General features: G+C 67.0%; 1 protein-coding gene across 2 annotated transcripts; it reads left to right on the top strand.

The window, feature by feature from the left end:
• The first annotated feature begins 378 nt into the window (after window positions 1-378).
• Window positions 379-27,495, top strand: ADCY6 (adenylate cyclase 6). 2 transcript variants are annotated; one of them, XM_044994725.1, is made up of 23 exons: window positions 380-583; window positions 2,642-2,801; window positions 3,271-4,129; window positions 10,412-10,561; window positions 12,363-12,484; window positions 12,879-12,990; window positions 13,279-13,406; window positions 13,915-14,073; window positions 15,556-15,697; window positions 15,868-15,996; window positions 17,492-17,517; window positions 17,779-17,926; window positions 18,170-18,267; window positions 18,465-18,552; window positions 18,955-19,071; window positions 19,406-19,564; window positions 20,137-20,312; window positions 21,458-21,493; window positions 21,886-22,015; window positions 22,501-22,764; window positions 23,251-23,455; window positions 23,730-23,854; window positions 24,706-27,495. In XM_044994725.1, the coding sequence occupies exons 3-23, from the start codon at window positions 3,272-3,274 to the stop codon at window positions 24,832-24,834; spliced, it is 3,501 nt and encodes a 1,166-aa protein (XP_044850660.1). In that variant the 5' UTR covers window positions 380-583; window positions 2,642-2,801; window position 3,271; the 3' UTR covers window positions 24,835-27,495. The 2 variants fall into 2 exon arrangements, with proteins under 2 accessions (XP_044850661.1, XP_044850660.1); XM_044994726.1 differs by lacking the exon at window positions 13,915-14,073 and having other exon boundaries at window positions 379-583.

The raw sequence follows: 27,495 nt of genomic DNA, 5'->3' as shown, positions 1-27,495 counted from the left end.
CACGTGTGTGTGTTGCAGCCTGTGTGTGTGTTGCTAGCTGTGTGTACACGTGTGTGTGTTGCAGCCTGTGTGTGTGTTGCTAGCTGTGTGTACACGTGTGTGTGTTGCAGCCTGTGTGTGTGTTGCTAGCTGTGTGTACACGTGTGTGTGTTGCAGCCTGTGTGTGTGTTGCTGTGTGTACACGTGTATGTGTTGCAGTGTGTGTGTTGCTGCCTGTGTGTGTGTTGCAGTGTGTGTGTTGCTGGCTGTATGTGTGTGCGCGCGCGCCTCCCCCCAGTGAAATATTCCGCGGCCCCCGCATCCCATCGCGGCGCAGGGGGGGCGGGGGGAGGCGAAAGGGCCCCTGCGCCTTTAAGGCCGCCTGGCTGGCGAGCCCCGCGCGGAGCGCACCGAGCGCCGGGAGCGGGGCGAGCTTGTGGATCCGGGCTAGAGGGCGTTTACCCCGGACAGCGACGGGAGGGCCCGGCCCGGCCCGGCCCAGCAGCGCCATGGAGCGAGGCTCGGCCAGCGACTAGCCGGAGCCGGGATCAGCCCGCGGGGCCGGGATCGGCCGGGGACAGGCGGCGGCGGCGCAGGACTGGAGGTGCGCGCCGGGGTGCGGTGCCGTGCAGCGGGGGGCTGCCGCTGGGGCGGGGCGCCCCGGGGCCGGGAGCCGAGGCCGCGCTGTCTGGAGAGCCGGGCGCCGGGGGGGGCCCTGGCGCGGCGCAGGAGCCTGCAGCCCGGGGCGGGGGGGACCCCTCGGGTGGGGCCGGGCGGTGCAGCCCGTCGGGGGACCCCCGCGGAGCGGGCTGGGCAGGAGCGACTCTCCCGGGACCGCGGGGGGACAGGGGTATCCGCGCCCCCGGGAAGCTCGCAGGAGCCCTGCAGCCGGGCCCCGGGGTTAATCGGGGGGGGACGGGCCGCTCCCTCCTCCATGGGGCTGGGGGGTGGCTCCCCGGGGCCCGCCTGGGCCAGCCTGTTTGTGTGTCGGGTTTGGGGTGACCGGGGGGGTGTGTCATAGGTGCCTGTATAAGACAAACGCCCCGAATAGCGGGTCTGTCCCCATAACATCGGGACACCCCAGCGCCGCCCCTCACACCTCCCAGCAGGGCTGGTTTAAATTCTGCCCTTCATCTCTGGGTCATGCTGTGCCGCCATCAGGTGTCCTGGGCCAAGCAGGTGCAGGCTGGGTGACCCCTGCGGCCTGGGGAGCCGGTGGGAGACGCACACCCCCATGCTGCAGGGCCCAGCGCTGAGGAAGGTGGTGACTGTGAGCTGAGGCATAGACCCAAGATCCTGACCTGGCTGAGTGGCCACCAGAGGATCCTGCCTGGGAGTCGGGGTTCTGACCCCCCGTGTCCTGGCCAGACTCCAGCTCCAAGCTATTCTGTTTTCCTAAAATCCCCCTGTGGGTTGTAGCCCACTTCCTGTCCTGAGGTGTTGTCTGGCTGTTAATCAGCTGCCACTTCTCAGCCCAGAGGTGGCCGCATCTTGGTGCTGGGTGAAGGAGCTCTGCAAGATGCTCTGAGCTCCCTGGCTGGCAGGGGGTTTGGGGGGCAGGGAGCTGGTCCCTGGGGAGGGTTGTGCCGTGTCCCCGCAGGAACGGGGAGTGATGTCATGGCGCTGATGCTGGCTCCCGGGATGTAGATAAGGGCCGTGTAGGAGGAGACGGAATAACTCTCCAAAGAGGCTGGAGCTAAACGGAGCGCGGGCTTGGCCGCCATTCAAGACAAATAGAGTTTGAAAGCAGAAGATTATTCGAGTTTTGTTGCATATTGAATTACTCAGGCTGGGCTGGGGGAGGGGCCCTGGGGCCACAATAAAGGGCTCTGGTGGCTCTGTCACATGCAGGGCAAGTCCCTAACAGCCCTGGGAATTGTGAGCAGAAGTCCAGGGCTGGGATTGCAGGGGGCTGCGGGTCAGGACTGAGGGGCACCGGTGGGGCTGGGAGTGGGGAGCCCAGGGCTGGGATTGCAGGGGGCTGCGGGTCAGGACTGAGGGGCACCGGTGGGGCTGGGAGTGGGGAGCCCAGGGCTGGGATTGCAGGGGGCTGCGGGTCAGGACTGAGGGGCACCGGTGGGGCTGGGAGTGGGGAGCCCAGGGCTGGGGTGCATGGTCAGTTTAAAACACTGGGACAGCCCTGACATGGTCAAACTCTGAGCAGGATCCTCTGCAGGGCTGGAGCCAGGCTCGCGGCCTCTCATGGTCGCCAGGTCCCCTCACGCCGCCTGGTCTCTCCCCCATGGTGAAGTGCTGGAGTGGGAGGAAGGATTCCAGGGAGTTACCCACAGGGACCCCTTGCCCAGTGCTGAGATGCAGCTGCCTCTGGGCTGGGGCACAGGGCTATTTAACAGCCGCACAGGAGTTCAGAGGGGAGAGTGAACAGATATTGTGCGTGTGTGTGTGTGTGTTGCATCCCCTTGACTGCCTCCCCCCCCCCGCCCCGGCACTGAGCTGTGGGGGTTGCTGCGCTGTGCCCCAGCCCTGGGCTGCTCTCTGGACAGTCAGGGATAGGTGACCTGGGCCATGGGGCCGTGTCTGTCTGTCTCTGCTGGTGGCTCTGGGGAGTTGGTGTTTGTTCCAGGGGGGTGAGGTTGGCATATGGGGGGGGGCTGGGGTACTGAGCTTACCTGATGCCCTCTCCCGCCTCCTCTGCTTTCAGGTGCCTGGCCCAGCCTGCCCCGTGCCCGCCCCATGCCTAGCTGGACGTGAGGTGGAGCCAGGTCACTGGGCCAGGGCACTGCCCTCCTGCCGACTAGTTGGGTTAAATGCCGGCTCGTCCCGTGCCAGCTCAGTGCTCCTGGCACAGAGCAGCCACCCAGGTGAGTTTTCCTGGGAGATGAATTTTGGCGGGGTTGGGGGGTTGGTGTGGTCTGTGGGTTGGAATTGGGGGTGGGAGGAAGCAGGGCATGTACAAGCCCCCCCCCGTGCCAGCCAAGGGTCTTCCTGGGGGGGGTCTCACTGCACCCCCCACATGCAGCTTGTCCTCCTTGTGGACCCTCGGGCTGGAGTCTCCTAGCAACACCCTCCACTGGCTGGGCGCCCTGTACTGCGGCCTCATATGGAGACTCTTCCCCCCCCCCCCCGCGCTTTCTGCTTGTCCCCCCCAACTCCTGGGTGCCCACCTCTGCCATATGCTCAGTGCTGGCATCTCCTGTGCCCCCTCAGCACTGAGGCCTCCCGCCCCTGGCCTTTCCATGCCCCTGGGCACCAGTACCCCCGGGTGTCCCCTTGGCATTGATTCTCCCCCCCCCCCCGGGTGCTAATGCCCCCTCTCCTTGGTGCCCACAGCATGTCGTGGTTTAGCGGCATCCTGGTGCCCAAGGTGGACGAGCGGAAGACGGCATGGGGGGAGCGCAACGGGAAGAAGGGGCAGCGCCCGCGCGCCTCGCTCTGCAGCCCGCGCTACATGAGCTGCCTGCAGGACCCCGAGCTGGAGCGGGGCACCCACCCGCGGGCCGGCCTGGGCCTGACCTGCTCCTGGCAGGAGGACCACTACAGCAAGAAGGGCCTGGCGGGGGGCGCCGGCGACCTGGGGCTGAAGTCGGTGGACTTGGGCTTTGAGGACGGCGAGGCCAAGGGGCCGAAGGTGGCGGAGGGGGTGGCCAGGCCCGGGGAGCGGCTGTCGGCGGGCGAGTGCTGGCAGCGCCTCCTGCAGGTTTTCCGCTCCAAGCGCTTCCAGTCGGCCAAGCTGGAGCGTCTCTACCAGCGCTACTTCTTCCAGATGAACCAGAGCAGCCTGACGGTGCTGATGGGGGTGCTGGTGCTGGTGTGCGGCGTGATGCTGCTCTTCCACTGCGTGCCCGGCGCCCCCCAGGTGCGTTACGCCGCCGCGCTGGCCGTGGCCACCGCCCTCTTCCTGGTGCTCATGGTGCTGTGCAGCCGCAGCGCCTTCCCCCAGGACTCCATGTGGGTGGTGAGCTACCTGGTGCTGGCCGCGCTGGGCGGGGTGCAGGCCCTGGGCACCCTGATGGCCTCGCCACGCAGCGCCTCCGAGGGCGTCTGGTGGAGCGTCTTCTTCATCTACATCACCTACACCCTGCTGCCCGTCCGCATGCGGGCCGCCGTGGGGGCGGGCGCCCTGCTCTCCGCCCTGCACCTGCTCATCACCTGGCACCTCAACGCCAGCGACCCCTTCCTCTGGAAGCAGGTATGGGGCCGCGGGGGCGAGGGGCGGGCTGTTGTGCTGCTGGGTTCAAGGAGAGAATGTGGGGGGTTGGTGTGGTCTGAGGGTGTGCCCAGCAGTGGGGGCTCCCCCCCCGCAGTGGGTTTGTGTGTGTGTGGTGGGAGGAGCGTCCCGACACTCCTGGGCCTGGCCTGGCCCCCGAGCCAGTCCTGCCCCTGGGTCACCTGGATACAGGACAATGGGCAGCTGGGCGTGGGGCTGGGTGGGGAGGGGGATGTTTGTCTCCGGGGCAATGATTAACCCAGAAGGGCCCTGCTTCCTGCCTGCCTCTCTGTGCTCCGGCTGGGGGGGGGGCAGAGCCGGCGGGGCCCAGCGCTGGCTTCTCGGCCCAGTGGCGCCCCGCTCCCCTCTGACTGGGGGCCCAGTGCCCGTCCCCCCCAACCCTTCCCGGGCAGGCTCGCCAGAGATGCCAAGGAGTGAATGGGCCACTGGGGCTGCTCCCCTGTCTCCCAACGAGGCCCCTGTGGGGCTGGGCTGAGCCATGGGGGGCTGAGGGCAGCTCTCCTTGCTGCCAGGCCCCCTGTGCGTGGACCCCCCCGCCCCGGGGGGGAGGGCGAGGAGAGCCGTGGGAGTCAGGGCCTGGCGCTAGCAGACAACAGCAAAGCCGAGGTGTGTGTGTGGGGCGGGGCGTGGGTCTGGCCGTGCCACCCCCCACCCCAGGGGCTGCCAATAGGGAGGGCAGGGGGGCATCTGATCCTGGGGGACTGGGGGTGAGTGCTGCAGTGCCCCCACCCTGAGGGCTGAGCCCCTGCTCTCTGGGGGGGATGCAGCTCCCACGCTCCCATTCGGCAGGTGGTTTCCATGGCAATACACGGAGCACCGCACGGGGTGGGGGGGCAGCTTCTGATTAGAACCACATGTTTCTAGTGATGCAGTGCCCCCGCCGGGGTGAGGGGAGGGACCGTGTGTGGGGGGTGTCATGTAAATATGGGGCCCAGAGGGGGCCTGTGGCCAGAGCTGAGGAGAAGCAGCCAGGAGCTCTCCTCCCCCAGGGCCCTGTTCCATTGCCCCATTAGCACCCCCCGACCTTCAGCGTGGCTGGCACGGCCCCCCCAGGGCCCTTGGAATGGGGCTCTCCCCCTGCCCCCCATGCTCCACTTAGACCCCATCTCCCTACGCTCCATGTCACCTTCTCAGTGGGCAGCAGAGCTCAGGAGTTGGGGGGGCTGTCTGTCCTCTGTGCAGGGGAGCTGGGGGGTTGGCTGGGGGGCCACCCTGTCCCCAACCACAGGAGGGTTTAATCCGTCTAATTACTGATGAATGTGCCTCTTCCCTGTGGAATACAACCAAGGCGAAGTTTCTCCCCCTAGCAAACCTCCTGGGGGTGTTGGGGACAGGGAATCTGTCTGGGGGGTCGGTGTGGCTGCCGTGCCCACCTGAGTTGGCGTATTGGCCTCTTTATGCTGCTCACATCATGTGGTGGGGAGTTTCACTGGCCGTAGCATTTTGGAAAATCTTTTGTGTGTAAATTTTAATTCTATATTTTGTTTAATTCCCTGCAGTCAAACGCCGCCTCCTGCCCCATTTTTCGCCCCCCCCCACACACTTAAGCACCAACTCCTGTCCCCCTTTGCCACCCTTGAGCGCTGCCTCCTGCTGCCCCTTCCCCCCGCCCCAGGGGTGAATAGGACCATTCCTTGTGTCTCGTCCCCGGGGTGGGGGGCGGTACACAAAGCCTCCTATTGTGGGCTGGGGGTTTTCTCGGGAGGGCGGGGGGTGCACACTGGACAAAGCCCTCTATTGTGGGGCTGGGAGGAGACTGTCTGTGGGAGGATGGGAGTGGGGCATGAGGCCCTCGAGGGCAGAGGGGACAGGATGTTGGGGTGAGGGTGAGTTTCAATCCCGGGGGTGGAGGGAGTGACCCCGGCCCCACCCAGAGCCAGGAACACAACTAACGGGGGGACAGTGCATGATAAAAGTGCGCGGGGGGGATGCGGGTCAGACGCGGGGGGTGAGGAACTCTGCTCCAGTGTCCCCTCTGGCCTGGTGGCTGGCTGGCCGGGGGCAGGCTGACGAGGGGTCCCGTGGCTGCGTGGGGCCGTGGATGGGGTGTGGAGACGAGATGTGGGGTGCCTGGCGGTGGGGTCTCCCTCTCAGTGAGTGCCTGGCCCATGGGGGAGATGCCAGCCGGTGTCCCCAGCAGGCTGTGAGACCAGGATGGGGATTCAGGCAGGTCTGCCAGGGCCTCATCCCCCATGGGGGGCTGGTGGCCCCAGGGTGGGACACCGGGGAGGGGTGGGGTGGAGCATGCCCGTGTGTACGTCTGAAGGTGACTGGGAGCCGGCCAGCTCTCAGGGCAGCGTCTCCATCACAAGCTCTGGGGGGCTGGGCCAGAGGGGCACAGGACCCGCTCGTGGTACAAGCGAGAGGCTGGGGGGGGGGCTGCGGACCCCTGTCCTGGACCCGCTGGGGGGTCGGGACTCCAAGCCCCTTTTGTCTGGTTTGCTTTTGCCGGATGCCAGGGTCCAGTCGCACCATCTGCCCAGACAGGGTGGTTTGATCTGGGGCGTTGCCCTGGTGCCACCTCCATCCCCCAAACTGGCTGCTCCCCCCGCTACCCATAACCCCTCAGGCAGCTGCCATGTGCAGAGACCCGATCCTCTCCCCTCCCCTATCTGGAGTCCCATGGCAAAGCTTGGTGCTGGTGGTGGCTGCAGCTGCCGCGGGGGGGCAGTGGCAGGGGCAGCCCCTGCCTGCCGCCCTGGGGTCGAACCTCTGGATGGCCCACGACACGGCTCGTGCCCGCTCGTGTGTGTGCAAGGTAGAGGCCCCTCGCTCAGGCGCCTCGTGTGCGTAGGGTCCTGGCACTGCTTGTGCCCCATAAGCACCTTGGGGGAGGGGGCGTGGGCACTCTCCCTGCCCTCCTGGTGCTGCCCTGCTCCCAATCTGGCGACTCCCTTGGCCATGCCTTAGCGCTGCTGCTGTGGGTGCAGGGTAGGGGGTGGAGGCGGCGGCCACGGGGGCGAGGCAAACCCCCTTGGCAGGTCCCTCATCTCACCCCCCCCCGCCCCGGTTTTCCAGCCATGGCCCATGCATCCCTCTGGCCTGGTTGCGTGGGGGTGGAAGACAGGCCCAGGGCCTTTGGGAAAGCCTAGGCTGGGGGGGGGGGAAGCAGCTGGGGGGTGCGAGCGGCTGCCCTTGCCAAGGCTGGGTCCCTGAGGCAAGAAATCGGGGGGCCCCTTGTGGGGGGCAGAAGCACGGTGAAGGGGGCTCCAGCTGTCTTCTCCTGGCCCCCTGTGGAACCCGGACTCCTGGGTTCCATTCTCCACGCTGCTGAGTGCCCTGGTCTGACTCCTGTCCCTGCTCTGTGCCTCAGGGTAGTCCACACCTCCAGTCTCTGAGCCTGGGTCACTGACTCAGGCTGGGCGGGGGGTCGTGCTGTGGGGCTCAACCTAGCAGGGTAGATGTTCCCGCTAGGGGTGGAGGCTGGGCTCTGGACCCTCCCCCTCGGGGGGGTCAAGTCCTGGGCTCGGCCTGAGCCCCCACGGCTGCTGCTCCCTAGCAGGAGCCCGACCTGGTTGACCCAGCTGAGGCTCACGGCTGTGGGTTTTCTTGTCTTGCGCAGTGTAGGTCGGGGGGTTTCAACCTCTTTTCATTTGCGGACCCTTAAAAGATTCGAATGGAGGTGCCAACCCCTTTGGAAATCGTAGCTACAGTCTGCGGCCCCCACCGTGTAGCTGTCCCCTCGGTCTCCCCAGGAGGCGCAGGTGCTGCTGACCCTGCCGGAAGGGGACTAGCGAGTCAATGTCCCTGCAGAGCTCTGAGCACAGGGGGGCTGGGGACGGCCAGGCCTTGGGGTGTCCTGGAGCTGCGCCCCAGCCAGCTCCTCTTGTTGGCCGTTCCTAGAGGATCCCGCGGCCCTCTGGAGCGAGGGAGCCCCTCTCACATCTTCTCCCTGGCTTTTCCCCGTCCCCCTTCCTACCAGTCTAGGTCTGACCCAGCCACTCCTGCGATGCGGCCAGTGCTGGGGTGGGACGTGGCAGCTGCAGCTGGGGGGCGTGAGAGACGAAGGAGGGCCCTGAATTGGCTGAGGGGGCGGGGGTGGCTTTAACGTGCCCACTTCATGCAGGGCATGGCGGTAAATAGGACCTCCCCTTGGAAGGAGTGATGGGCGTGGGGCAGGGGGTGGGTGCCCGCAGGGTGAGCGTGTGAGAGAGACAGAGCACTGGGGAGCAGGGAGTGTGCACAGCTCTCGGAGGGGGTCACACTGCAGGGGGTGCAGCGTTGGAGGGATTGGGGGGCGGCGTTGGGATGGCAGGGTTCTGTTCTGGGTGACGCGCCAGCTCACATGGTGTCTTCCCCGTCCCCTGGCCTGAACTGTTCACCCCCAGCCCGGCTCTGTCGCTCCAGGGTGTGGGGGGAGCCTAGTGCTGGCTTTGGATCACCCCCAGCCCGGCTCTGTTGCTCCAGGGTGTGGGGGGAGCCTAGTGCTGGCTTTGGATCACCCCCAGCCCGGCTCTGTTGCTCCAGGGTGTGGGGGGAGCCTAGTGCTGGCTTTGGAACCCCCATATGGTTCCCTCCCCCTCCGCACGCCGGGCTCAACCCAACCCCTCAGGGCATCCTCGGAAGGGGGGGGGGCGGGTTCTCCTCACCTGCCCCTGCCTTGGGGGGGAGGGGGCGGCACCAGGCAGCCCCCAGGGACATCTGAAAACCCATCTGACTGGGCCCGTCCTGTGGTGTGTGCTGGGGGCAGTGTGCCCTGGGGGGGGGGGGGCGTTTTCACCGGCTGGCTCTTGGGAGGCCCCCTGGGGGGCAGTTATTTTCGGCTGCTCTGCGGGGAGCTGTGTTCCCAGGCCCTGTTGACCAGCTGCCCAGTAGCCCTGGGGGCTGGGCTTCCCCCCCCCCCCTCGCTCTGGGAACCTGGCAGGACTTTCCACGCTGAAAAGTGAAACAGGGATTTGAGTGCCCGGTGGAGGGCGGGGCTGTGTCCTGGTGCCCGTGCAGCACCGCGGGGGGGGGGGGGGGCGGGGGCACAGGATACAAATTCCAATGGACCAGGCAAGGCCTCAATCCATTTACTTTGGTACAAATCCCATTTGGGCTGGGTCAGACCCCCCCCCCTCCAGGATTGGGGCCTAAGCCCCAGAACCTAGAACTGTTCATGGGGCAGGGGGTGAAAGTTGCGTTCCTCCCCCCCCCCCATGCCCTGCATGTAGCCAATCAATGGGTTCGAAAGCAAAGTGCTGCTGGCCTGTTGGCGGGGGGGGGGGGGACTGGGGGGAGCTGGGGTCCTGCTGCTCCGAGCTGGGGCTGTCGGGCTGTGAGCTGGGGGGTGTTACGTGGTCTAGACCCGTCAGGCCCTGAGCTGAGGGTGCCCCCCCCCCCCCCCCGCGGTCCGTGGCCAGGCTGGGCTGGGTCTGGCGCACCAGTTGCTGTGTTCATCTGGACGGGATGCGATAGCGCTGACCCTGCACCGCCCGGCTATAAATAGACCTGGCTGGGGGCCCTGGGCGGGGAGGGGGCTGGGAGAACCATGGCAAACGTGCAGCTCCTGCTAAATCCATCTCCGCTCCCCCCCCCCCGACAGCTTCCTCCCGCTTCCAAAGCAGCCTGGCAAGTCCCCGCTCAGAGCTCCCTGCCCCCAATGCCCTGTCCCTGCTGGGAATAGTGGGGGGGCTCAGGCCAGGCGACAGGATGGGGGTGTCTGCAGGGCAGAGAAGGGTGGGGGATGGGGGTCCTGTAGATCCCACCCCTGACCCCAGCCCCGTGTGTCCTGGGGATGCACCAGCTCCAGCCGGCTGGCACCCAGCAGCCCTGGGGGGATTGTGGGGGACAGCCAGCCACCCCCCAGCTCTGCTTCCCCCAGCCCAAAGGGACTGAGCTCTGCCTGGCTGGGCCGCGCCCACCTTGGAGGGGGGCAGAGAGACGTGTCTCAGGGGTGAGTTGGGGGGCGAGCTCCTGTCGGGGGGCGGGGGAGGGGGCATCAGAGACCGGCCTCTAGGACAGGGCACTGCTGCAAGGAAGCTCACAGCAAAGGGAAGGTGGGAGACGCTTGCCTGATGCTCAGAATATGGGTTGTAAGGGAGCCCCTGCCCCCATCTTGCCTCGCTAAGGGGTGCTGAGCCCCACTGCTCCAGCCCCAGAACCTGCCCCCTCTCCATGCCAGCCTGCCCCCCACAGCTGATGGGTGGGTTGGGGGTGCGGTATCCTGTTCGGGGGGCTGTGTTTGCGGGGGGTGGGTGGGGAGGGGTGGCTGTCTGGGCTGGGGTGTCGGGATTGACTCTCCCCTCCCCCTCTCGACCCCAGCTCAGCGCCAACGTCCTGATCTTCCTTTGCACCAACATCATCGGGATCTGCACCCACTACCCGGCCGAGGTGTCGCAGCGCCAGGCCTTCCAGGAGACCCGTGGCTACATCCAGGCCAGGCTGCACCTGCAGCGGGAGAACCGGCAGCAGGTGGGAGGGGTGGGGTGGGGCGGGGCGGGGGCTGGGTCAGTGCAGCAGCCCCGCACTGTGCTGGGGGGGGTGTTAATAACCGGGGGGGGGGGCGACTGGGGTTTGGTTGGGAGTCGAGGAAGAGGCTTATAATGGATCACGAGGTGTGGGGTGCATTCGCGGGGGTGCCGTACGCCAGACACGCCGGGTGTTGTCCCACGCTGCCCGGCGCTGGGTCCGGTCCTGGCACCGCGCGGCGGGGCGGGGCCGTGTCAGTGCGGGACAGGCCGGAGCAGAGCACCAGGAACAAGCCAAGGGTTCGAGCCCCTGGCCTGGGAGGAACGGTTCACACCCAGCACGGGGAGTCTGCAGCGAGGGGGGGACCTGCAAACTCTGGAGATCTGTTGGGGCTGACGGGCATCGACTGTTCTCCGCGGCCACTGAAGGGACCTGTGGTTTGGGGGTGGGGTGACAGGTTCACTTGTGGGTGTCAGTATCGGGTGTGATTTCAGAGGTTTGGGGGTGTCAGTGATGGGTGTGGTTTGGGGGGCACAGGGGTCTGATTTGGGGGTGTTGGTGATGGAGGTGTGGTTTGGTGGCACAGGGGGCTGGTTTTGGGGTGATGGGTGTGGTTTGGGGGGCACAGGGGTCTGATTTGGGGGTGTTGGTGATGGAGGTGTGGTTTGGTGGCACAGGGGGCTGGTTTGGGGGTCACAGAGTGGTCCGGTTTGGAGGTGTCAGTGATGGGGCTGGCATGGAGGAATCTGGTTTGGGGGTGTGGTTTGAGGGGCCCAGAGGTCTGGTTGGGGGTGTCAGTGATGGGCCTGGTTTGGGGAGGCAGAGGGGGTGTGGTTAGGTGGTGACGGGGCGTGGATTGGGGGCACAAAGGGGGCATGGATTGGGGGCACAGAGGGGTCCGGTTTGGGGGTGACGGGGCTGGTTTGGGGGCATGGAGGGAGCATGGTTTGGGGGCACAGAGGGGTCCTGTTTGGGGGTGACGGGGCTGGTTTGAGGGCACAGAGGGGTCTGGTTTGGGGGCACGGAGGGGTCCGATTTGGGGGTGATGGGGCTGGTTTGGGGGCACGGAGGGGTCCTGTTTGGGGGTGACGGGGCTGGTTTGGGGGCACGGAGGGGTCCTGTTTGGGGGTGACGGGGCTGGTTTGGGGGGCACAGAGGGGTCTGGTTTGGGGGCACGGAGGGGTCCTGTTTGGGGGTGACTGGGCTGGATTGGGGGCACAAAGGGGGAGTGGATTGGGGGCACAGAGGGGTCCGGTTTGGAGGTGACGGGGCTGGTTTGGGGGCACGGAGGGGTCCTGTTTGGGGGTGACGGGGCTGGTTTGGGGGGCACGGAGGGGTCTGGTTTGGGGGCACGGAGGGGTCCTGTTTGGGGGTGACTGGGCTGGATTGGGGGCACAAAGGGGGTGTGGATTGGGGGCACAGAGGGGTCCGGTTTGGGGGTGACGGGGCTGGTTTGGGGGCACGGAGGGGTCCAGTTTGGGGGTGACGGGGCTGGTTTGGGGGCACAGAGGGGTCCAGTTTGGGGGTGTCGCTGACGGGGGTCCGGTTTGGGGGCACAGAGGGGTCTGGTTTGGGGGCATGGAGGGGTCCGATTTGGGCGTGACGGGGCTGGTTTGGGGGGCACAGAGGGGTCCTGTTTGGGGGTGACGGGGCTGGTTTGGGGGCACAGAGGGGTCCGGTTTGGGGGTGACGGGGCTGGTTTGGGGGCACAGAGGGGTCCTGTTTGGGGGTGACGGGGCTGGTTTGGGGGCACAGAGGGGTCCGGTTTGGGGGTGTCGCTGACGGGGGTGTGGTTCGGGTGCAGGAGCGCCTCCTGCTGTCGGTGCTGCCCCAGCACGTTGCCATGGAGATGAAGGAGGACATCAACACCAAGAAGGAGGACATGATGTTCCACAAGATCTACATCCAGAAGCACGACAACGTCAGGTGCGGGGGTGGGGAGCTGGGTGCGCGGGGACCCCCAGGCGCTGCTGGGGGGCCCTGTCTGGGGGGTCTCCTCTGCACCCACCAGAATCGCCCTGGGTAACGGGCCCGGCCTGGGCCACTGCCACAGGGCCCCGTTGGCGGCGGCGAGAGCAGCTGGGCCCCAAGGGACACGCAGGGTTGGGGGGGCCTGTGGGCTCTGGGGCTGGGAGTGTGGGGGGAGCAGCCCCTGGGCATGGCAGGGTGGGGACCTGCCCTTGAGGCTGCTCGGCTGAGGCAGTGGGTATTGGGGTGCCTGGGGCACAGGGAAGGGGGTTGGAGGTGCGGGCACTTTGGGACCTGGCGGCTGAGGCGGGGGGAGTGTCTGAGTCTCCGCTCACTCTCCCCTCCTCTGCAGCATCTTGTTTGCAGACATCGAGGGGTTCACCAGCCTGGCCTCCCAGTGCACGGCCCAGGAGCTGGTGATGACGCTCAACGAGCTGTTTGCGCGCTTTGACAAGCTGGCCTCGGTGAGCGCGGGCGTCGCGGGGGGGGGCTTTGTTTTCGGGGGGGTGCCCGGGAGGGGGTGGGGCCCTGGCTGGGGGCTGGTGGGACGTGGGGTGGGGTAGGCAGGGAGCAGGGCAGAGGGCTGGCTGGGTGCAAGAGGATGGGAGCCGGGTGGGGGATTGGCTGGGTGTGGTTGGCGAGGGGGAGCAGGGCTGGCAGGGTGGTGGGTGGGGTCTGCCTGTGGGCTGGCATCACTGGGCAGACCCCATGAGGTCCCCTCCCTTCTGAGCCCCCCTCTGCCCCTCTCCCAGGAGAACCACTGTCTGCGGATCAAGATCCTGGGTGACTGCTATTACTGCGTGTCAGGGCTGCCCGAGGCGCGGGGGGACCATGCTCACTGCTGTGTGGAGATGGGGGTCGACATGATCGAAGCCATCTCGTGAGTTGTGGGGGGAAGCCCTGGGCCCGCCGCTCACAGCCTCACGCCCACGTGCTTGTGCACTACACGCAGCCCCCAGCCTCGCGCGTGGCACGCACCCATTATGCACAGGCACCTGCAGCGCACGGTTGCACACTTGGCGTTGGTGCAGTGCACGCTTGCCGTACGTACAACACGCACCGTGCACCCGCTCTGTCTGTTGATACATATTTGCTACACCCAAGCCATGTGCTCCGGGTGCTCGCTCCGCTCACGCAAGCTCTCCCCGACTTGTGCGGCAGACCCAGGGTCACGCCCAAAGCTGGCACACTCAGGCAGGATGAGGTGCCCCCGCCATGCTGCTCATGAGGGGCTGGATGGTTCACGTCACCTGCCCCGGACACATCTGTGTCTCGCCAGCCTGGCACGGCCGTGACTTGCCATTGTTCTCTGCATCGCGAGCAGGTCACACCCGCTCCCTTGTGCTGCGGGGGGTTGGGCAAGTCTGACGCTCTCTGTGCCCCCCCAGGCTGGTGCGTGAGGTGACGGGGGTGAACGTGAACATGCGGGTGGGCATCCACAGCGGGCGCGTGCACTGCGGGGTGCTGGGGCTGCGCAAGTGGCAGTTCGACGTCTGGTCCAACGACGTGACCTTGGCCAATCAGATGGAAGCCGGAGGCAAAGCCGGGTGAGTGGAGGATGCAAGGGGGGCTCACGCCTAAGAAGGATCAGGCTGAGGCAGTGCTTAGATGGGAGCCCCCGGGAAACAGCCTGTGTGGTGGCCCCTCTGTGCTGCAGGGGGCAGGTGGGGGCCCAGTGGGTGCTGGGGGTGCTGTGCTGCAGGGGGGGCTCAGTGGGGTGCTCTCCCCAGTGGGTGCTGGGGGTGCAGTGCTGCAGGAAGCAGGGGGCAGGCGGGGGGCTCAGTGGGGCGCTCTCCCCAGTGGGTGCTGGGGGTGCAGTGCTGCAGGAAGCAGGGGGCAGGCGGGGGGGGCTCAGTGGGGCGCACTCCCCGGTGGGTGCTGGGGGTGCAGTGCTGCAGGGGGCAGGCGGGGGGCTCAGTGGGGCGCTCTCCCCAATGGGTGCTGGGGGTGCAGTGCTGCAGGGGGCAGGTGGGGGGCTCAGTGGGGCACTCTCCCCAGTGGGTGCTGGGGGTGCAGTGCTGCAGGAAGCAGGGGGGGGGGCTCAGTGGGGTGCTCTCTCCAGTGGGTGCTGGGGGTGCAGTGCTGCAGGAAGCAGGGGGCAGGCGGGGGGCTCAGTGGGGCGCTCTCCCCAGTGGGTGCTGGGGGTGCAGTGCTGCAGGGGGCAGGCGGGGGGCGCAGTGGGGCGCTCTCCCCAGTGGGTGCTGGGGGTGCAGTGCGGCAGGGGGCAGGCAGGGGCTCAGTGGGGCGCTCTCTCCAGTGGGTGCTGGGGGTGCAGTGCTGCAGGAAGCAGGGGGCAGGCGGGGGGCTCAGTGGGGCGCTCTCCCCAGTGGGTGCTGGGGGTGCACTGCTGCAGGGGGCAGGCGGGGGGCTCAGTGGGGCGCTCTCCCCAGTGGGTGCTGGGGGTGCAGTGCTGCAGGGGGCATGCAGGGGCTCAGTGGGGCGCTCTCCCCAGTGGGTGCTGGGGGTGCAGTGCTGCAGGAAGCGGGGGGGGGCTCAGTGGGGCGCTCTCTCCAGTGGGTGCTGGGGGTGCAGTGCTGCAGGAAGCAGGGGGCAGGCGGGGGGCTCAGTGGGGCGCTCTCCCCAGTGGGTGCTGGGGGTGCAGTGCTGCAGGGGGCAGGCGGGGGGCTCAGTGGGGCGCTCTCCCCAGTGGGTGCTGGGGGTGCAGTGCGGCAGGGGGCAGGCGGGGGGCTCAGTGGGGCGCTCTCCCCAGTGGGTGCTGGGGGTGCAGTGCTGCAGGGGGCAGGCGGGGGGCTCAGTGGGGCGCTCTCCCCAGTGGGTGCTGGGGGTGCAGTGCGGCAGGGGGCAGGCAGGGGCTCAGTGGGGCGCTCTCCCCAGCAGGGGGCACTGGCCCCAGTGCGACACTAGGAGGCTGCACTTCGGGGGTCTCAGTGGGGGGCACTCTCCTCGCAGGTCCCACCTGTGGCTGTGGGCCCTGTCCCGGGGACTCTCGCGCTGGGGGTGCGGCGGGTTACACAGGGAATGGGGGGGGCATGACTCTCGGGCTCAGTGTCCTGCCTTCCCGCCCCCAGGCGCATCCACATCACTTGGGCGACGCTGCAGTATCTGAACGGGGACTACGAGGTGGAGCCCGGCCATGGGGGCGAGCGGAACGCCTACCTGAAGGAACACAACATCGAGACCTTCCTCATTGTGGGCTGCAGCCAGAAGCGCGTGAGTCCGGGGGGCGGGGGTGGGGGCGATGCATCCCCGGCACCGGGGGCTGCGTCTCCGGGGGGGGCTGACTCTCTAGTGGGGGCTGGGGGGCGGGACGCTCCAAGGGGCGCTGGTGGCGGCGGCCTCAGCGGGGCCCCCTCACCCTGTGCCCTCCTCTCCCCGAGCAGAAGGAGGAGAAGGCCATCTTGGCCAAGCTGCAGCGGACGCGGGCGAACTCCACGGAGGGGCTGGTGCCGCGCTGGGTGCCCGACCGCTCCTTCTCCCGCACCAAGGACTCCAAGGCCTTCCGGCAGATGGTGAGTCGGGGCGCTGGGGGTTCTCCCTCTGCCCGGGGGCAAAGGAAGGAAGAGGGTCTCTGTCAGCTGGAGTCTGGGCCTGGCCTGTGGGAGGGGTGGGTCTCGTTGCTCTGCATGTCGGGGGTTCCCCTAACCAAGGTGGGGGCATGTGAGAGCAGGGCCCCCCCAAGCATTGACCCCTCTGACACCGCTGCTCCATGCCCCCTCCAGAGCTCACTCAGTCCTGTCTGGAGAGCGGGGCTCCCCCCACCCCCGTCTGCCAGTGTGCCCCCGCTTCCTGCCCCTCACCCCAGCCCTTGCTTCCTGCCCCCACGGGGGGCTGCGCTGGGAGCAGGGGGGGAGGAGCTGCTCCTGCGCTGGCTGCACTGGGGGGGGCAGTTCATCCTCATGACACGTGTGGTTGGTTGCTATGGAATGGCTTGTTCGCATGGTTGCCGTGCTGCCGTTTGTTGTCATGACGCCAGGCGCTAGGGCATGGCTGGGCTCTGGTGTGGCCCCAGGCGCCAGGGCACAGTCTGCGGCGTTTACCCTGCCAGTTGCCTTGGTTCGGTGCGTCGGCGTGGTGCCGGTTGCTATGGCGCAGTCCAGCATCGGTTGCCATGGAATGGCTCACTGTCAGCCTGGATCTGGTTGCCATGGAGCCGGTTGCTGTAGCACAGTCTCTCATCTGTGCAGTGCCTGTTGCCATGGCTGCCCCGCTGGTTCCTGTGGCGTGGTTGCCTGGGTGGGCAGTGTGGTGGGCCAGTACATCCTGCTGCGTGAGCCCGTCTCTGGGCCAAGCCATGGGCCAGTGTCCGGAGGTGGGGAAATGGGGCGTGGGAGCCTCATGGGGCTGCTCCTGCTGGTCCAGCCTGGCTGTGGAGCGGGGAGCCCCTAGATCCCTCCTGCCTCGCATCCCCGCCCGCCCTGCCCGGTGCTGCCCAGCTGCCTTCCCGTGGGGTGCAGGCCCAGGGCTGCAACGCTCCCGCCCTGCTGTAGGTTGCCAGGGCTCCAGTTGGCTGGTGAAGGGCCCCTCCCACATGCCCTGCCAGGGAACAGCGCCAGGAGCTGGGGACGGTGGCACAGGGCCGGGGGTGTCCCAGGGGAGAGGACGCTGCACCGCGGGCAGCGTGGCCTTGTGGATGGAGACCTGGACTCCTGGGTCCTGTCTCTGGTGCTCTGCCCCTGCTCTGCTGTGACGCCTCAGGCAAGTCTCTGTCTCGGTTTCCCCTCCCGTCCCCTGCCTGTACACAGCACGATGCCCAGGGGGCGGCGCACTCTGAGTGGCAGCGTTCGCTTGGGAGCAAGGGGGGGCGGGATCAGTCAGAAGGATCTTGGGGGAGCCCAAGTGCCTGGGGGGCTGTAGCTTGGGGCTAGGCGGGGAGCAGGAGCTCCTCACTCCCTGCTGGCGCCGTGAGGGGCGGGGACGTTGAGGCTGTTGTGGCGCCCCCCCCCCCCCCCCGGGGAGGAGGAGTGACGCCCTGAATCTCCCCTAACACCCTCTCTCTGTCTGCAGGGCATCGAGGACACCAGCAAAGACAAGTAAGTGGGCCCAGCCCCTGGGGGTCCCCTCGCTGCGGGGCCCAGGAACCGCCTGCCCGGACGGCCCGGGCTGGGGCGAGTGGTCCTGGTGCAGACGGCCCGGGCTGGGGCACGACCCCGGCTCTATGCCGGGGGAAGGTGCCCCGAGGGGGGGCGACAGCCTTGCAAACTGCAGTAGAGGTGGGGTGGCAGCAGGGGGGGCTCCTGGCGCAAAGGGGGACGGGGGCTGCCGTGCTCACCCCCCCCCCCGTGACCCCACAGCCGCAGCGTGCAGGAGGCCCTGAACCCCGAGGACGAAGTGGACGAGTTCCTGGGCCGGGCCATCGACGCCCGCAGCATCGACCAGCTGCGCAAGGATCATGTCAAGAAATTCCTGCTGACTTTCCAGACGCCGGAGCTGGAGAAGAAGGTACCGGGGCCCTCTGCCCCCCCACCCCCATCCTGCCCCACAGCGGGGGGGCCCTCTGTCCCCCCATCCTGCCCTTTGGACCCCAGCCTCCAGTCCCCCCTTGTCCCCCCTGCTCATCCCCCATCCTCTGCGCTTGCTCCTCCTCTCAGCCCCACCGAGGGCTCAGAGAGACGCGTCCCCCCCCCCCCCGCAGCATGGCTGTCCCCCCCCACCCAGCAGTAACCCTTCCCCCTCTCCCCACAGTACTCCAAGAAGGTGGACGATCGCTTTGGGGGCTACGTGGCCTGCACGTTGCTCGTCTTCTGCTTCATCTGCTTTATCCAGATTGTGATGTTCCCACGGTAAGTCCATCCCCCTCCAGCCCCGTGCCCTCCCGCAGCGCTGGCAGCCCCCTTCCCCGCCCCGCCCAGTGTGGTCCCAGAGCGGGCCTGGCTGCAGCATCTCCACCCTGCCCCTCTCGCTCGTACTCAGCCCAGGCAGCCTGCGCCCCGTGGGGCCAGAGGCTGGCGGGAGGCTCACGGTGCCCCTCTCTCCACAGCTCCCCACTGATGCTCGGTGTCTACATCAGCATCTTCGTCATCCTGGCCAACATCCTCTTCGTCTGCGCCGTCTATTCCTGCATCAGTGTGAGTATCAGCTCTGTGCGTGTGCGTGTCAGCACCCTCTGCTCCTGCCTCGGGGTGTGTATGTGTGTGTGCACACGCGTGTGCACCCTCTGCTCCGTCAGCGTGCAGGCCAGCTCACTGGGGTGCTGAGCCCTCCGGAGGCTGCCCAGTGGTGGTGGTGTGGGCGGAGGGGAGGACATGCTGGGGGGTGGGGGGACGGGGCATGCAGGAGGGCTGGGGCCCTGTCCTGTTAGGGGAGCAGGACATGTGGGGAGGTGGCTCCTCTCAGGCCAGACTGATTGGGGCTGTCGTGCAAGGCTGGATGGCTGGGGGGGAGGAGCTGTCGTGCGAGGACAGATGGCGGGGGGGGCTGTTGTGCGAGGCTGAAACCCCTTTCTCAGCTCTCTTTCTCCCCCACCCCAGCTCTTCCCCGCAGCCCTGCAGCGGGTCTCCCGGAAGATCGTCCACTCCCGCACCCACAGCACCTTCATTGCCGTCTTCACCATCCTCCTCGTCTTCATCTCGGCCTTTGTCAACATGGTACAGCCCTGCGGGGGAGGGGGGCCCGCCGGGGGGGGTGGCGCGGTACAGAGTGATAGGTGGGGGACCTTGTGGGGGGAGGCAGGGGAGGTGTGGAGGGGGGCACGGTACAGAGTGGGAGCTGGGGAAGTGTGTGGGGGGGGCACGGTACAGAGTGGGAGCTGGAGAGGTAAGTGGCCAAGCTGGGGCACCCCGGCTCTGTCTGAGATGACACCCCAAGAGACCTGTCCCTTGGCTCTGGGGTGCTGCCTTCCAAGCCCCCCCAGGGGAGGAGGGGTCATGGGGTCTCCCCACCCCCGCACCGTCCCCATCGCCCCCTCTGGTCTCTCCGCAGTTCACCTGCAGCCATGTGCCCCTGCGGGACTGTGCCGCCCGCACCCTCAATGTCACGCCCGAGGCCGTGGGGCCCTGCCAGCTCCGCACCCTCAACTTCTCGCTGGGCTCAGACGTGCCCCCTTGTGACGGGGACGCCCCGGCCTGCAACTTCCCCGAGGTGAGAGCCCCCGAGAGCAGGGGCACGACGTGCAGGGCTGTGGCCATGGGGGTGCTGCGGGGAAGTGCCCCCTGCCCATGTGCAGAGAGCCAGTGCCCTGGTCAGGTACAGAGAAGGCCCCCTCGGGCGGGGGACGGGGGTGAGGATGGGAGTCCGTGGGGGTGTTGGGCCCTAGAGGGGTCTCCCAGGGGGTGTGGACACTCAGTGTAAGCCCAAGGTCGAACTCGGGCTCAAGCCTGACCCCCGCCCATTCCGTCCACACACACACACAAGTGGTGCTTGACCCAGGACCCCGCGGGGGGGAGGGGGGGCCGAGCCGGGAGCTGGGGTTCCAGCCCTGTTGCTTTGCAGTGTAGACGTGGCCCCACTGGCCTTGTGCTCAAAGGATCCGACTTTCGGTGTCCTCTGGACAGTCCCGTTTCCCCCACGAGCCGGGGCGAGAGCGGCTGGCCCGGGCGCGTCACACGGGGTAGACCCACCCTGGGGTTCTGGAGAAGCAGGCCCTGGGGCTGCCCCCGCTTGGGCCCCCGCTGCAGCATGGCCGCGCCCCGACGCCTCTCTGCCTCCCCCAGTACTTTAACTACAGCATCGTGCTGAGCCTGCTGGCCTGCTCCGTCTTCCTGCACATCAGCAGCATCGGGAAGCTGGGGCTCATGCTGGCCATCGAGGGGCTGTACCTGGTACTGGCCGAGGGACCCGAGGCGCCGCTCTTCGACAACTACGACCTGCTGGTTGTGGCCAACGCCATGTGAGTGCCCGGTGCCCCGCGGGCCTCCCCCCGCCCCCCGAGGGCCAGGGCTCTCCCCCCTGCCCCCCCCAGGGCCGGCGCTCCACCCCCGTGATGTTTCTCAGTGCGCCCAGGACTGGGAGTCACCTGCCTCCAGCAAGCGGGAGCCTTGGTTGTGCGTGTCTGGTGCCAGCTCCTCGAACCCCCTGCCCTGTCGCCGCCCGGACACTCCTGTACCAGCCCCTTCTCCCCTGGACACGGGCAGAAGCACGCCCTAGTCTGAACGCATCGGCACGGGGTCGGCCCCACGCTCCACACCGCAGCGCTGGGATTTGGGTAAAGGGGTCTCGTCAGAGTCTGGAGATCGCAGAGTTCGTGAGCGAGGAGAATGGAGACCAGAGGGCTGCAGATCAAATCCGAGCCCGCTTCCTGGCCCCGACTCCGCCCAGCCAGCCTTCTGCGGCCACCTGTCCCTCGCGGCTTCCAGCCAAGGCTGGCTGAGGGCCCGTTTCCAGAAACAGTCACGCTGCCGATAGCGTCCTGGGTGCAGGATCGAGGGGCGTCTCCCTCGCCTGCTCCCTCTGCCCCCCAACTCACTCCCCTACAGTCAGGATCACCTCCTGGCTTATCCCTGCTGCGGTGACCACCCCCCCTTGACTTAGGATGTCAGTGACTGTGGTGTGAGGTGACGTGATTCATTCACACACACACACACACAGACAGTCAGGTGAGCAAACATCTTTCCTCTGGCAGAAAACCTGTTTGTCAGCTCCCTGGGCCAGACCTTAACATGCTCTCGGCTCTGTGCGTAACGCCCTGCATGTCCGTCTCACGAGGGCCGTAACGACCGGTGTGACCCAGCTTTCATTTCACACCTCACGTGAGACTCCTCGGTGACTCGGAATGTACAGCCCAGGGTCAGGATATTCCTGTAACCCTGGCCGTTGGTGGGGCCTTATGGGTCACATCCCCCCAACCCCAAGAGGGCCCGGGCTCTGCTCCCCCAGATACCCCCAAGGGCCCAGGTAGACTCTTGGGGGTACCTTGTCCCTGTCCCTCACTGGGCCCTGCCTGTCTGCCGCTGGGGGTTCCGGACTGTGCCCCCCACCCAGGCGTGGGGCTGTGGTGCTCAGCTGTCTGTAACTGCTGTCTCTTCTCTCTGCTAGTCCGGCCTTCAACGAGACCCAGTGGGGCTCAGGATGGTGAGTGGGGAGGCGGGCCCAGGGGGGAGCTGGGGATTGGGGTGGGACCTGTGGGGGCATTATGTGGGGATTGGGGGGCGGGGGTTGGACTTGGGGAAGGGGTTGCAAGGGAACATTACTGGCGGGGCTGGGGCAGGCAAAGGTCTGTGTAGTATTATGGGGGGTTGGGTCTGGGGCAGGTGAGGATTCTGGGGTCCCCCAGGCCTTTGCTGCACTGCCCTATGGGGTACAGCTAGTGGTCAGCAGGTCCATGGCTGGGGGGGGGGAGGATTCCCCCCCCCCCCCCGGCCCCTGGTGTGCCGTGGTCTCCCTGCCCCCAGCTCAGGAGGGTGGGTGCTTTGGGGTCCCTGGTGCCTTGCTGCAGCCTGACACCCCCCGCCCCGTGCCCCCAGCCTGGCGGAGGAGAAGGTGGCACTGAAGTACATGACCCCCGTGATCCTGACCGTCTTCGCCCTGGCGCTCTATCTGCACGCTCAGCAGGTGGAGTCCACGGCCCGGCTTGACTTCCTCTGGAAGCTGCAGGTAGGGAGGGGCATCCCGGGGGGTGGGGCATCCCGGGGGGTGGGAGGGAGGTGTCTGCTCGCCCCCATGGAAGAAGCAGGTGGGGACGGGGCATCCCTGGGGTGGGGATCTGCCCCCCACCACAAAGAGGGGTGTCCCTGGGGTGAGGGGGGACAGCATGTCCTGAAGGCTGGCACATGCCCTCGTGTCGCTCGCTTGCAGGAGTCCTGCACTTCTCACTCCTCGCACGAGGCTGGCCAGCCCCTCCCCCAGCTGCCACCCTTGCACGTGCACGTCCTGCTCCGTGCTCGTGCACCAGCAATGCTGGCTGCTCCCAAATCTCCCGCAGGGCAGAGCTGGGGGGGCTCAGTTTGGTGCCGTCCCCCCAGTGGAGCACTGCTGGAGAAGGCCTCAGGATCGCTTTTGGGAAGGGTTGCGGGGAGGGACCATTGGCTCCCCCACCGGGACAGGACTTGGGCGGCACCCTGACGCTGGCGCCCCCGCAGGCCACGGGCGAGAAGGAGGAGATGGAGGAGCTCCAGGCCTACAACCGGCGCCTGCTGCACAACATCCTGCCCAAGGACGTGGCCGCGCACTTCCTGGCACGCGAGCGCTGCAACGACGAGCTGTACTACCAGTCGTGCGAGTGCGTGGCCGTCATGTTCGCCTCCATCAGCAACTTCTCCGAGTTCTACGTCGAGCTGGAGGCCAACAACGAGGGGGTGGAGTGTCTGCGGCTGCTCAACGAGATCATCGCCGACTTCGACGAGGTGCCGGGCGGGGACCACGGGGGCAGGGCCAGGGGCAGCACCCGGGGGCCGTGGGGGGGCAGGGGCAGGGCCAGGGGCAGCACCAGGGGGGTAGGGGCAGGGCCGGGGCAGCCCGAGGGGGGCGTGGTCGGAGGCCGCAGCGATGTGGGCTTTGGGGGTGCGGCAACAATGGGGCCTCTGAGGACCCAGGACCCAACTCTGCCCTGGGGGCCAGTGGGACATGGGGGCCACGGCTTGGGCCCAGCCCTCGGGGGCGGGGTGGGTGGGGCCCCAGCCCATCAGATCCAGCCCAGTCTGGGAGCGGCTCGAGGGGCGAGGGTCATGGTGGCAGCAGGGCCCCGGTTCCGAGGGGTCGCCAGGGAGGGTCGTGTCCCCTGGGGCAAGGGAGCACAGTGTGGGGTCCCCGGGCAGGGTTGTGCCTGGAGGGGGGACACGCAGTGCCTCCTCCCCCGCCCCCCCTGTAGCTGCTGCCCCCTCCCCCGTCAGATCATCAGCGAGCCGCAGTACCGGCAGCTGGAGAAGATCAAGACGATCGGCAGCACCTACATGGCGGCCTCGGGGCTGAACGACAGCACGTACGACCGGGAGGGCCGGACGCACATCACCGCGCTGGCCGACTACGCCATGCGCCTCATGGAGCAGATGAAGTACATCAACGAGCACTCCTTCAACAACTTCCAGATGAAGATCGGTGAGCGGGGACGGGGCCTCTGCCGGGTGGGGGAGCGCCGTGAGACCCCCCCCAGCTCGTCACTGGCCGCTCCTGGGGGCTTCCCTGTGGACGCGCAAGAGCATAGGCATGTGCATGCGTGTGCGAAGACATGTTATCACGCGTGTGCGGACGATCATGCGAATGCACCCCTTGCACAGCCTGCCCCCCTGAGCCCACTGCCCGCACGGGCTGCTGCTCTCAGAGCGGGAGACAGACAGGCAGGGCAGAGCTCTGACCCTCCCTCTCCCTGCAGGGCTGAACATCGGGCCGGTGGTGGCGGGTGTCATCGGGGCCCGGAAACCCCAGTACGACATCTGGGGGAACACAGTGAATGTCTCCAGCCGCATGGACAGCACAGGGGTCCCTGACCGCATCCAGGTGAGTTGCTGTCCCGTCCTGGGCCCTGGTGTCCCTCGTCCCTGTCCGGCTGGGCTGACGGGGAGGCAGCGTCCGGAAATGTGTTTGGGGAAGGGGGGAATTCTCCAGCCCACCTGGGGTGGGGCATCGCTCAGCAAGGAACCTGCCATCGGCTGCCTACTGCCCAGCCCTGCGGCAGGAGGGGGATGGTGCTGACTCCCCCACCCCGACCTCCTCCAAACACTAGTCGGGGAGGGGGGGGGGAAGGGGCAGGACGTATCTCTGGGACTGTGCTGGTGCATTCTGGGTATCCCTGGTACGCTGTGAGCCAGGCGGGGGCTGGGATCCTTGTCCCCCTTTTCTGAGGGAGGATGGACCTGGCCCTGGGTTCTAGAGACAGAACCCAGGCATCCTGGCCTCCACTTTACGCTGGACTCATTGGTCTGCTTGGCCTCAGTCGACGAGGGGGCAGCTGGCGAAGGAATGTGGGGAACCCCCTCACCCGAGGCACTGGGGTGCTGAGCCCAAACCACAGGGTCCTACGTCCCTGACACGTCTCGGCCCGCTACCGCCTGTGTGGAGTTGGAGTCCAAGACCCCCAGGTCCCATTCGGCCCCCACTCCCCGGCTGCTCAAGCTGGAGGCTGAGGTCACCTAGGAGCGTGGCCCCGCCTGGGGGAGCGGAGGCGGCCGGCTGCCCTGCAGGGCTAAGAGCTGAAGGTCCTAGGGTCACTAGCATGGCAGGCGAGTCTGAGCCTCCCCCTGGGACCGCGGGGGAGCTGAAGCACTGGGGTGTGGCATCTCTCTGCCCAGGGTAGGCGAGGGCACCGAGGGGCCTGCTCTCACCGCCTGCTCTCTCTCCTCCTCCCCCAGGTGACGACCGACCTGTACCAGGTGCTGGCGGCCAAGGGCTACCAGCTGGAGTGCCGGGGGGTCATCAAGGTCAAGGGCAAAGGGGAGATGACCACCTACTTCCTGAACGCCGGCCCAGCCCGCAGTTAGCACCAGCTGCGGCCTTTGGCGAGAAGGACCCAGCGGGCCAGAGGGGCCGGGCGGGGCTGCCGCAGGTCGGGCCTGGGCCAGGCTGAGCCGAGCCGTTGGGAACCACCCAGGCCTGGATTGCCCCACTCCCGGCCCATTATTTTGTGGGGTCTTGTAAATGGCTCTGAATTTCAACCCCAAACTGAAGAGGGAAAGTGCCGCCACCCCGAGCCGCTGGGGGGTCTTTGCCACCAGGCCTGTGTGGCAGGGATGGGGGGGTTGGGGCACCCCCCCCGGGGGTGTTGAAGAAATATTTTTACAGCAGACTTTTTATTTATTTATTGAGCTCCAGAGCCAGCATGTCAGGGGTGCCCAGGGTGCTCCATGCTGGGGCTGGCTCAGCGCTGGCCCCGGGCCCCCCTCTCCCTTTCCAGTGACTGACAGGGAACGACGAACCCGCCCCCGCCCGCAATCGACCAAAGACGAGGACAACGGGGGGCACCTATTGGCCGGGCAGGGGACCCTGCTGTTGTCTGAGCACTTGCGCTGGGGGATCCCTTGGGGGCTGCTTGCCGTGTTTGGGGTGGGGGGATCGTCCCCTTCCAGTGGGGCTGGGGGTAGACTGGGGATTTTAAATAGATTTATATTTGAGGACTCTTCCCCCCCCCCATGGCTCCCATTGGCCCCCCACCCGCTCGGTGTGACTTTCACCAGTTGTGAGGCCTAAGCCAGAGGAAGGGTGGGGGGGTGGGAGGGGGCTGGACAGTTCTTATTTGCCAAAATTGCCTCCTGTTGCTGGGGGGAGGGAAGAATGTCTCTTGGGGCGAAGGGCTACATGTGTGTGGGGGGGTGAGTAGCTCTCAAGGGGTGGGGCCTGCAGGTGTCTTTTAGGGGTGGGCAGGGACCGACTCCCGGAGATTGGTGACTCCAAAGAGGACGTGTCTCTGGGTCCATGGGGCTGCGGCAGGGCTGGGGGCCGGAGCTGAGCCCCACACCCCACACACACACACGCTGTGTCCAGGGAGGCGGGGGGGGGGTCTCTCTGTGCGTGAAGCGTGCTGCCTACTCCCAGCCTGGGGGGGGGGTGCACTTCCATCTTACTTGGGACCCAGCCCCCTTCAGCTTCTCCTGCCACTTCTCAAGGGTGGGAGGTCCCTTCTCCAGCTGAGACCCAGCCCCCCCCAAAGCATTGATGCCCCCTCAGCCTCCTCCCCGGGCCAAGCTGCCCATGTGCCAAATTCCCAAGTGCCACACAGCCCATCCTGGCCCTGTGCCCCCAACCTCCCTAGCATTGCTCCCCTCCCCCACGGCCGCCCACCCACTAGGACCTGCTGGTCAGCCAGACCCCCCCCCCCTCCCCGGCCATTGGGGGGGTGCCAGCTGCTGCTGGGAACTTTCCCTGTTAGCCTTATCTGAACAAACACCTCCCCCATCTCCAGCGGGTCCGTGCCCCCAGGGAGGGGCAGTTTACACCCAGATCCCCAGGGGGGAGGAATTCCCCTTGTGAGGAGCTCCCTCCCCGCCCCACCCATGGCTCCAGGCACAGGTGGGAGAGGGGGGTGTCTCCTTCCCCCAGATAAAACTTGAAAATAAAAGGTGGAGGCTGAGAATTTGCCTGGCCTCAGCACTCCTGGGTCCCCGACCCCATGAGGCTGAGCCTGTGGGGGCCTCCTGCCCCAGCTGAGGACTAGCCTGCCACCACCCCCCCCCCGCCATGTGTTGGCCAGGGCCAGTCCCCTTCCCCCACCCAAGAGCCTTACTGAGCAGCTCCAGAGAGATGGGCCGAGCGCCTGGCGCTAGCAGGTGTGGGGCAGGAGGGTGGGTCCAGGCCCCAGGCTGGGGGGTTATTAAATAATGGGGTGTTTGCAGCCCCCTCTGGCCCCCTCGTGCATCAATCTCCATGGAAACGCCAGGGCCGCTGAACGTTTTCATCAGCTCATGCCCGAGGCAGCAACCCCCCTGGTTGGGCCCAGGGGCGAACGTGGCCCAGCGGGGGGCTGGGCTGGGCTGGGGGTGAGGGATTGGTGGGTGGGGGGTGAGGTCAGGGCCACACTTCCCCTGCCACTGCTCTGCCCTTTCCCTCCCGGACTACGCTGCTCTGGGGGGAGGGCAGCTGATCAGTCCTGGTCCGCCTTCCCCCCCATGCCCACCAAAAAGGGGGGGCATAGGCCCACCAGTTCCGTGGCCCCCCCAGGCCCCTTTCCGCTGGGAGGCTGTGGCCCAAGGTTCTCATGCTGCCAGCGTGCCCTTTGCCCCCGGTCTCCCCCTGGTTGGAAGGCCCCTCTCCCCTGGCCTTGGGCCAGGCTGGGAGTGGCAGGAGCCGCCTGGCTCCCCTGGGGCCGGGGCTGTTTTAAATGCAAAGAAGAGGTGATTTCTGGGGTGGTTTTTTTTTTAGCAGTTTTGGGGTGTTTTTATTTCCGTGATTGTGTCTGGGGAGTTTTCAGCCGACGTCGGCGCCAGGCAAGCTCAGCCCGGGCCCAAAGCCGTGGGGTCTCTGCTCCTCCCTAGGCTGCCCCGGCCCGGGGGGGCGGACAGCAGCTTTGGACTGGAGCCCCCGATGAGGGCGGCGCTGTCGCTGTGTCGGGGGAGGGGGGACGTGGCACTTATTTGGCAATGCAGATTAAAGGTACTTTTTTCTTGTGTGTACATATAAATTATATATAAAACTCACTTTCTATAACA

The sequence above is a fragment of the Mauremys mutica genome, chromosome 20 (genome assembly GCF_020497125.1).
Source record: "Mauremys mutica isolate MM-2020 ecotype Southern chromosome 20, ASM2049712v1, whole genome shotgun sequence".
Taxonomy (NCBI): Eukaryota; Metazoa; Chordata; order Testudines; family Geoemydidae; genus Mauremys; species Mauremys mutica.
Note: the sequence above shows the minus strand (reverse complement) of the source record. Positions and strands in the feature narration are given on the sequence as shown.

What these genes read in the sequence shown, in the direction of transcription:
- ADCY6 (XM_044994725.1), top strand. Translation starts at nt 3,272, where the DNA reads ATGTCGTGGTTTAGCGGCATCCTGGTGCCCAAGGTGGACGAGCGGAAG. An exon ending in GAAGCCGGAGGCAAAGCCGG is followed by an intron (nt 14,074 to 15,555) that starts GTGAGTGGAGGA and finishes TCCCGCCCCCAG; the next exon opens with GCGCATCCACATCACTTGGG. An exon ending in CGCCGGAGCTGGAGAAGAAG is followed by an intron (nt 17,927 to 18,169) that starts GTACCGGGGCCC and finishes CTCTCCCCACAG; the next exon opens with TACTCCAAGAAGGTGGACGA.